Here is a 9,753-nt window from a genome sequence, read left to right as displayed (position 1 = left end):
CGCCTCTGATCTGGAGGACTCACTAAACAGAGAACATCCCTGGTCATCCCTACTGCCTCTGATCTGGAGGACTCACTAAACAGAGAACATCCCTGGTTATCCAGTTCCAAGAATTAGACAATGCCTTCACATAACAACCCTGACCACTGCTATCAAGGTGTCCCAAGAATTAGACAATACCTTCACATAACAACCCTGACCACTGCTATCAAGGTGTCCCAAGAATTAGACAATGCCTTCACATAACAACCCTGACCACTGCTATCAAGGTGTCCCAATAATTAGACAATACCTTCACATAACAACCCAGACCACTGCTATCAAGGTGTCCCAAGAATTAGACAATACCTTCACACAACAACCTGACCAGATTTACAGATCCTATATCCACATTTTTATGTCGAGATAGTAGGCCTCAATGTGCACAAATAAGTAAAAAAATATGTTTTATGAATTGCCAACTTTGTGGTACAACTGTTTATTAGAAACAATACATACATAGCAAAATCAGGAGCCCATGTTGTATTATAACCATATAGAGTTACAGTTTGTGTCTGAGCTGCTGTCTTGCTGTAATCAAAATCAGGAGCCCATGTTGTATTATAACCATATAGAGTTACAGTTTGTGTCTGAGCTGCTGTCTTGCTGTAATCAAAATCAGGAGCCCATGTTGTATTATAACCATATAGAGTTACAGTTTGTGTCTGAGCTGCTGTCTTGCTGTAATCAAAATCAGGAGCCCATGTTGTATTATAACCATATAGAGTTACAGTTTGTGTCTGAGCTGCTGTCTTGCTGTAATCAAAATCAGGAGCCCATGTTGTATTATAACCATATAGAGTTACAGTTTGTGTCTGAGCTGCTGTCTTGCTGTAATCGGGATATTTCCAACAAACCTTTACTTGGTGATACTTTCTTCGTTATTGGTTCGAAAGGTTCCAGTGTATGTAGGAAATGCCTGGAGTAGCGCACTTCTGTGTCTAGTTGCAAGTGGAACTAAAAAAAAAAGAGAGAATATTCAGAAAATTATTATATCCACAATTTGCATAGATTGAGAAACGCCTCTTGCACGTGTATAGATCTTTGTTTTGGACGCACTCTGTGACATGCTGTCAGCCACGTCGCATAGAAACGACTAGTTCCTGCAAAGATGTTGGAAAATGCAAGATGTCTGGCAGCTAAAATCAGGAGGCCACCTCTCACTCTGTGCAAAAAGTGGATTTAATATCTTTCTGAATATTCTCAGATTTTTTGGAGTACCACTGGCAACTGGACACGGACGTTTATAAGAGACAAGTTTCTTCCAAATCAAGAACAAAGAAAGTATCGGCAAGAAAAATGCCTTTCAATACCTCTGCTGTAACAGGTATGGAAGTACAGAGTACATTATTTCATACCCCATTACAAACTGTAGCTGGTTGAATTAGTGGTCTGAAGGGGAGACAGGCTTTTTGTCAACCAGGATCACTTCTCCACTGGAGACCACAGCATTCTGTATAGTCTTCCTCTGAGCAGCAGCAACATCTCTCCCTGAAAAACACCACGGAAACAGATAAGAACAGAACCTGGGTCATGTTCACAATAACATCTGAACGTAGAAGTGTTGATCTCGGATCAGTTGTCTGTTAAATCATAACGATTAAGATTATGGACAGGGAGGATCTGATTGGAGATCAGCACTCCTACTCTGAGACACTTTAAATATGGGCCATGGTGCCCAAGCAAGGCCTTTATAACGGGAGAACCACTACCTACTTTGCCTGTTGCATTTCGGTTCACAGGAGACCCCTGGAGTAGGGTAGCACACAGAGGTACTACAGTGGATGAAAATCTGTAAAAAGAGTACAGAATAAAATAAGTTAGTGAAAAGTAAATAGTATATCAAATGAAGTTTCTATTATAAAAAAGCCAGCCAATTACCCGCTCTTTCTGGGGAGACAGAGTGTGATCCACAAAGGTGAACATCTCGAGGGTAAAGCGTTTGTAGTGGTTGGGGTACAGAAGGCCAGAGGAATGTTCCACAGGGACCATGGTGGTCAGGTAATTATCATTCGGGTAGGAACAACTGGAAAGAGAGAGATGAGTGATAGATAGTTCATGTTGCAAAATCCAACCCTTCCTGTCCAAAGCACTTTAGTGTACAAAACATTAGGAACAACCGCTCTTTCCATGACATAGACTTGTCCCAAATCAAATTGTATTGGTCACATACACATGGTTAGCAGATGTTAATGCGAGTGTAGGGAAATGCTTGTGCTTCTAGTTCCGACAATGCAGTAATATCTAACAAGTAATCTAACAACAACTACCTTATACACAACAACTACCTTATACACACACAAATGTAAAGGGATGAAAAATAATATGTACATATAAATATATGAATGAGTGATGGCCGTGCGGCATAGGCAAGATACAATAGATGGTATAAAATACAGTATATACATATGAGACGAGTAATGTAGGGTATGTAAACATAATTAAAGCTGCATTATTTAAAATGACTAGTGATACCTTTAATAAGTCCATTAATTAAAAGGGAACTATACACTCATCAGAGATGAGATGGAGTAATATCTGGGGTTCCACATTGCACTGTATCCCGAACCGGTACTTGAATGGACAAAACAAAATGTTTAAGTGCCTTGGAACAGGATATAGTAGGCGCACCGGTTTTTGTCATGAACTGCAACGCTGCTGGGTTTTTCACGCTCAACAGTTTCCACTGTGTATCAAGAATACTCCACCATCCAAAGGACATTCAGCCAACTTGACACAACTATGGGAAGCATTGGAGTCAACATGGGCCTGCATCCATGTTGAACGCTTTCGACACCTTGCCGACGAAGCGAGGCTGTTCTGAGGGCAAAAGGGGGTGCAATTCAATATTAGGAAGGTGTTCCTAATGTTTTGTGCACTCAGTGTATCTATAATTCAAAATACATAGTGGTACATGATACCTTTGATGTCACATAACGAAGAGATCTCAAACATATTGTTCAAAATACATACAGTATTAGTAAAAAGAGCAAGTCCTATAATCAGGGAGCAGCAAGCATGGAAATCAGGTGGATAGTACTGAAGTTACTCTTCAATGATGAGATCCCACTGGGGCATGCTGACAGGGCTGGGGTCAGAGGTGGTCCAGCAGTGCTCCAGCATCAGGAACAGGTTGGGATCCTTCCTCTCCAGGATGCGAACCTCAACGTTCACAGGCTGCCTCAAGACTTTAGTGATGGGGTAGTCTTCCTCAGTGTAATACAACGTGAAGGATCTCGACTCTGGAAGTCAGACGGGATTGGAAAAACTTGTAAAAGTCAATAAAACATTTTAAAAAATCACTTCATTGCGTTCAAATATTACAAATTGACACAGAACGTTACCGTCATTACACCCCTTGGTGTCGCATGTTCCTTTGGCCAGTCTCAGTTCCACTCTGAGGGGTCCCGGAGCAGCAACAGGAGCGGGTGCAGGAACAGTGTTCACCTCAGTAACCAGAGCCTCTACTGCAGTGGCAGAGTACTTACACTGGAACAGGAGCCTAGATAGGGAGAAAAAAGCAGTGATACAATAGGATCTTCAAGCATACTGTATCACTACTTTATGGGCCAGATCGAAGTCCTTACACACTCGTGACGTTCTGAATCGCCTCTGGGGAATCAATCAAGTCAATTCAATCTTACAGAGAGAAGACTCACTCAAAATGGCTGTCCCTGGTGATAGAGCCTCGAGGTCCCACCCCCACGTTATAGGAAGATGCCATCCTGTTCTCGTAAACCACATAACCACTTTCCTCCTGCAGGGGAGAGTCCACAGTTAATACCGAGCCAGTGTATAACATTCATATTATCTCTACTCACCTTTATAGTGGTGCCACAGGCAGTGACAGGGAACTGGTATATGGCGAAGGCTGAAGTGATGCCAACAGGACTGCAGGGGCGGTCATTTCCCCCCAACAGACTGATGGAATCAATGTCTATTTTGGGCCAAGTGGAATCCCTGGCCACCACCACCACAAACTGAGCATCCCTGGTACACTGCACAGTCACTGGGGAAAGAGAGGAAAAAGTACATGTTTTGAGCATTACAATATTATCTGAGCATTACAAGACAGAAACAATATCAGACACTCACCTGCCTTCCCATAGTAGCACTGCTGTCCATTGAAGCAGCAGTAGATAGCCTGACATTGAGATGGAGTAATATCTGGGGTTCCACATTGCACTGTATCCCGAACCGGTACTTGACATCTCTGATCTGGAGTTTGGGTTACTGCTGGCCACTGGGACTCTGGCCGCTGGGGAGTCTGCTGCTGTGGCCCCTGGATCACTGGTCTCTGAGGAGTCTGTTGCTGTGGCCACTGGGACTCTGGCCGCTGGGGAGTCTGCTGCTGTGGCCCCTGGATCACTGGCCTCTGAGGAGTCTGCTGCTGTGGCCACTGGGACTCTGGCCGCTGGGGAGTCTGTTGCTGTGGCCCCTGGATCACTGGTCTCTGAGGAGTCTGTTGCTGTGGCCACTGGGACTCTGGCCGCTGGGGAGTCTGCTGCTGTGGCCCCTGGATTACTGGCCTCTGAGGAGTCTGCTGCTGTGGCCACTGGGACTCTGGCCGCTGGGGAGTCTGTTGCTGTGGCCCATGTGGCTCTTGCCTCTGGGGAGTCTGCTGCTGTGGCCACTGGGGCTCTGGTCTCTGGGGAGTCTGCTGCTGTGGCCACTGGATCACTGGCCTCTGAGTAGTCTGCTGCTGTGGTCCCTGGATCACTGGTCTCTGGGGAGTCTGCTGCTGTGGCCTCTGGTGAGCTGGTCTCTGGGGAGTCTGTAGCTGTGGCCACTGGGGCTCATGCCTCTGGGGAGTCTGCTGCTGTGGCCTCTGGTGATCTGGTCTCTGGGGAGTCTGTAGCTGTGGCCACTGGGGCTCATGCCGCTGGGGAGTCTGTAGCTGTGGCCCCTGGTGATCTGGCCTCTGAGGAGTCTGCTGCTGTGGCCTCTGAGGAGTCTGCAGCTGTGGCCACTGGGGCTCTGGTCTCTGATGAGTCTGCTGCTGTGGCCCCTGGGGCTCTGGTCTCTGATGAGTCTGCTGCTGTGGCCTCTGAGGAGTCTGCAGCTGTGGCCACTGGTGCAGTGGTCTCAGGGGAGTCTGCAGCTGTGGCCCCTGGGGCTCTGGTCTCTGGGATGTCTGCTGCTTTGGCCTCTGGGGAGCCTGCTGCTGTGGCCCCTGGGGCTCTTGTCTCTGGGGGGTCTGCAGCTGTGGCCTCTGGGGCTCTGGTCTCTGGGGAGTCTGCTGCTGTGGCCTCTGGGGCTCTGGTCTCTGGAGAGTCTGTAGTTGTGGTCTCTGGGGCTCTGGTCTCTGAGTCTGCAGCTGTGGCCTCTGGGGCTCTGGTCTCTGAGAAGTCTGCAGCTGTGGCATCTGGGGAGTCTGCAGCTGTGGCCTCTGGGTCTCTGGCCTCTGGAGAGTCTGTAGTTGTGGTCCCTGGGGCTCTGACCTCTGGTGAGTCTGCAGCTGTGGCCTCTGGGGCTCTGGTCTCTGGGGAGTCTGCAGCTGTGGCCTCTGGGGCTCTGGTCTTTGGGGAGTCTGCAGCTGTGGCCACTGGGGCTCTGGCCATTGGGGCTGTCTAGGCGTGGAGGTTGTAATTTGGGGTTGGGGGTTGTTGTACGAAGGAAACCTCAAGTTAGGCTGTGCATCAGCACAACATGCGAACACTACCAACAACACAAACCCAAAGGAACACCACCTCACTGCCATACCTGCTCAAAAAGATATAAGCTATCTTCAATAATACAGGTATGTGCAATATTGCCTATACAACCTATACGGCCTGATACAGATTTATACCTGAGTATGATAGAATGCTAGAAACTGCCTCCTGTAAAACAAATCCCTTTCCAACCCTGTGCAATTAAATGGTCAGCACCGTATTTGCTAGACTAGAGTCAGTGGCATTATCCAGAAATAACCCCTAGTAGTTTGTGAAAATAAGAGCACAATACAAGTTGCAAAAATAGATCGCAACAAGGAAACAAAAACCAGCTTCAGTGCAGAAATGTTTTTCTACTTCCATTAGGAAGAACACAGCTTATATACCCTGAGATATATGATGTAATACATCACTATGTGTGTACGTGTTCCTGTGTGTCCTCAGTCCTTGTACTACGACCTTTAGTGAGACGCTGACGCAAATTCCTATCATGTGCGAACACAGGGGCGCAACTTTGGTTTTAGAAGTGGGGGGGACATAACTTTGCGGGTGTCTGGGGGTCCTCAAACTTTGGGGGGCATCTAAAGCTTATTTCCTGCATTTCTACACAAATATAATATGACCCTTCTAGCTGTCTCTATGTAGAACAACAAAAAGTAAGCAAAAAATACCCACAGTCATCAAGCTAGGTAAGAGATTGTGTTTAAATATGCTTAATTAACAAGACTGAACTAGATCTTTGATCATTTAATATTGTGCTGCACCTTGAACCAGTAGCCTAACAAATGAACAACTCTTACAAATAAAGTACCAAGACAACTTGTTTTTTTATTAAATTTTACCCCTTTTTTCTCCCCAATTTCGTGGTATCCAATTGTTGTAGTAGCTACTATCTTGTCTCATTGCTACAACTCCCGTACGGGCTCGGGAGAGACGAAGGCTGAATGTCATGCGTCCTCCGATACACAACCCAACCAGCCGTACTGCTTCTTAACACAGCGCGAATCCAACCTGGAAGCCAGACGCACCAATGTGTTGGAGGCTACACCGTGCACCTGGCAACCTTGGCTAGTGCGCACTGCGCCCGGCCCGCACCAAGACAACTTTTGATTGTCTTTATTTTAAGACTCCCTCTACATCAAATGTCAGCCAGACCGCCCAGCCAACCCGAGCCGCCTGTACACCCGATCGCCACCAGCCTAGTCAATAACTAAACTCTCAACCAACACTACTTCCTTCCCATCACTTTTTATATGTCTCAAGGGAAAGTTTTAGAAAGCAAAGGCTTAATAATAAATACACCTACACATTAACGCGCAGAAACACTACATCCTCCATATAATTCATATCATTGGCCTAATAGTACTGTAGAGGTCTTTTTACTTGCACACAATAGAGCTGGGTCACTCCGTCCTGCCCCTAGGGGTCCACGGCTCAGCAGCTCCCCAACCCAACACACCCCACTCAGCTTTAGGATCTTAGTGAAACATTCATTATTGGTTTCAGGTGGGTTAGGCCAAGGCCAGCGTGACAACCAACATTCTATGGATGGTCTTAAACTGCAGTAATTTATGTCTGAGAATATATGAACATGACTGGGCATTCTAACAGATCTGTATCCATTCATCATCATCAATAGCGTTTCCCAGGTCTTCCTTATTTTTATTTCACATGTTTTGTGTCATCGGGAAAAGCCTCTGTCAACCCTTGATGCAGTTTGGAAAGCAACTTTAGAGGTTTGTCAGACTGCCTTAAAATAGTTTCAATCTTTGAAGCTTCTTGCTTGTCCAGTGTATACTGCACAGAGAGAATTGTTGAACTGTGCATTCGGATAGTATTCAGACCTCTTGACTTTTTCTACATTTTGTTACATTACAGCCTTATTATAAAATTGATTCAATTATTTTTTCCCCTCATCAATCTACTACACACAATACCCCATAATGACATCACAATACCCCATAATGACATCACAATACCCCAAAATGACGAAGCAAAACCAGTTTTTGATCATTTTGATCAAATGTATCAAATTTAAAACTGAAATATGACATTTACATTAGTATTTAGACCCTTTACTCAGTACTTTGTTGAAGCACCTTTGGCCACAATTACAGTCTCGAGGTGCCTTTTGGCAAACTCCAAGTGGACTGTCACATACCTTTTATTGAGGAATGGCTTCCCTCTGGCCACTCTACCATAAAGGCCTGATTGGTGGAGTGCTGCAGAGATGGTTGTCCTTCTGGAAGGTTCTCCCATCTCCACAGAGGAACTCTGGAGCTTTGTCAGAATACCCATCGGGTTCTTGGTCACCTCCCCCGATTGCTCAGTTTGGCTTGGTGACCAGCTCTAGGAAGTCTTGGTGGTTCCAAACTTCTTCCATTTAAGAATGATGGTTCCAAACTTCTTCCATTCAAGACCTTTGTTCTGGGGGACCATCAATGCTGTAGAAATGTTTTTGGTACCCTGCCAAAGGTCTGTGCCTCGACACAACCCTGTCTCTGAGTTCTACGGATAAGTCCTTCGACCTCATGGCTTGGTTTTTGCTCTGATATGCACTGTCAACTGTTGGACCTTATATAGACAGGTGTGTGCTTTTCTAAATCATGTCCAATCAATTGAATTTACCACAGGTGGACTCCAATCAAGTTGTCGAAACATCAAGGATGATCAATGGAAACAGGATGCATCTGACCTCAATTTTGAGTCTCAAAGCAAAGGGTCTGAATAGTTAAGTAAATAAGGTATTTCCGTTTTGCTTAAATTTCAACAAAACCTGTTTTCACTTTGTCATTATGGAGTGTTGTGTGTAGATTGTCTTTGTTTTATTTAATCCATTTTAGAATAAGGCTGTAAAGTAACAACATGTGGAAAAGGTCAAGGGGTCTGAATATTTTCAGAATGCCCTCTATCTGCAAAAGTTCACCTCTGCGCCGTCAGACTGGTCTTCCCTGGCTGTCTGACCCTGATGAGACCCCTGTCACCATCTGATCCTGCTCAGATGAGGCATGATAAATAATTACCTTGGTGTACATTTATACATTATATTATCCAAGAGTATAAATTGTTTCATAATTCAAATGACCTTAATTCCCAGATCCCAGACTGATCCCAGACAGATCAATTCAAGACGGAACTTTGTATCCATTCACTGATTGTTATAATACACTGCAAAATTCACCTGAGCTCCATAGACTGGTCTTCCCTGGCTGTCTAACCCTGCAGAGACTCCTGTCACCACCTGATCCATCTGACATGATGAGCATAGTGTTGTGTACTGACTGTGCACCATGACAGTGAAGCATGCAGAGCTTTACATACCATGTCACTGTGAAAAGTAGGGAATTAGCTAGGGAAAAGGACAGATCAATAAGGTTACGTTGCTATACTGACTCATAAAAACTAAATAGTTTGGCCACTGGTTTCATTGTTTGATTCAGGTCTAGTGTGATTGAGACAAAATAATAGCTATAGCTAATGAGCTAGCTAGCTAAAATTAGCCAAGCTCTAGCTAATGGTACATCATCAAATGTACTTCGGTTGAAATGGGACAAAACAAAGTCTTCTAAACATTTCCATACACAAAACAGCTTTTAGATATTGCTACCTGACAGATAGCTAAAGGCTAGCTAGAGCTTAACTGGCTGTGTTAGCTACTAGCTAGCTAACGAGCTACTAGTAGTTCATTCACTTCAGTCGAGAGGGGATGAAACATTAGCGAACCTCACATGACAGTTACACTACAAGCTCAGCACCATTTTTTCTGTCAAACAGCAGTTGCCTTGCCAGCTAGATCAGTCAACTAAAGAATAACCAGTTTCTGCTCTGCTTGCTTTTACAACTCAGTGGAAGAGTGCAACACATACACACTGAACTATGTGCAACACAGACAGCAGCTGCCTATGTTCATCTCTCCTGTGCTGGTCCTATACGCCAGCCTTTCAGAAGCTTTGCCTTCACATAGCCTGTCCTCACGCTCTGTGGTGTCCGTGTGGTCCTAAATCCGGCCTGCTGAAAACGGAAAACAGCCTCCCGACCACTCTGATGCATCTGCATGGTC

At 45.3% G+C, this 9,753-nt stretch overlaps 1 protein-coding gene across 2 annotated transcripts; it reads right to left on the bottom strand.

The window, feature by feature from the left end:
• Positions 1–457: 457 nt before the first annotated feature.
• Positions 458–6,550, bottom strand: LOC110509198 (mediator of RNA polymerase II transcription subunit 15-like). Of its 2 annotated transcripts, XM_036966870.1 has the most exons (9): positions 4,135–6,550; positions 3,861–4,048; positions 3,699–3,796; positions 3,384–3,541; positions 3,089–3,281; positions 1,921–2,065; positions 1,756–1,831; positions 1,398–1,530; positions 458–996 (listed from the first exon to the last, which is right to left on the bottom strand). In XM_036966870.1, exons 1-8 carry the CDS (start codon positions 5,738–5,740, stop codon positions 1,424–1,426), a joined length of 2,571 nt encoding a protein of 856 aa, XP_036822765.1. In that variant the 5' UTR covers positions 5,741–6,550; the 3' UTR covers positions 458–996; positions 1,398–1,423. The 2 variants fall into 2 exon arrangements, with proteins under 2 accessions (XP_036822765.1, XP_021445854.2); XM_021590179.2 differs by having other exon boundaries at positions 458–1,530.
• Positions 6,551–9,753: the final 3,203 nt, after the last annotated feature.

Source organism: Oncorhynchus mykiss, chromosome 28, assembly GCF_013265735.2.
Source record: "Oncorhynchus mykiss isolate Arlee chromosome 28, USDA_OmykA_1.1, whole genome shotgun sequence".
In the NCBI taxonomy this organism is placed as follows: domain Eukaryota; kingdom Metazoa; phylum Chordata; class Actinopteri; order Salmoniformes; family Salmonidae; genus Oncorhynchus; species Oncorhynchus mykiss.
This window is presented reverse-complemented; position numbering and strand designations above follow the sequence as displayed.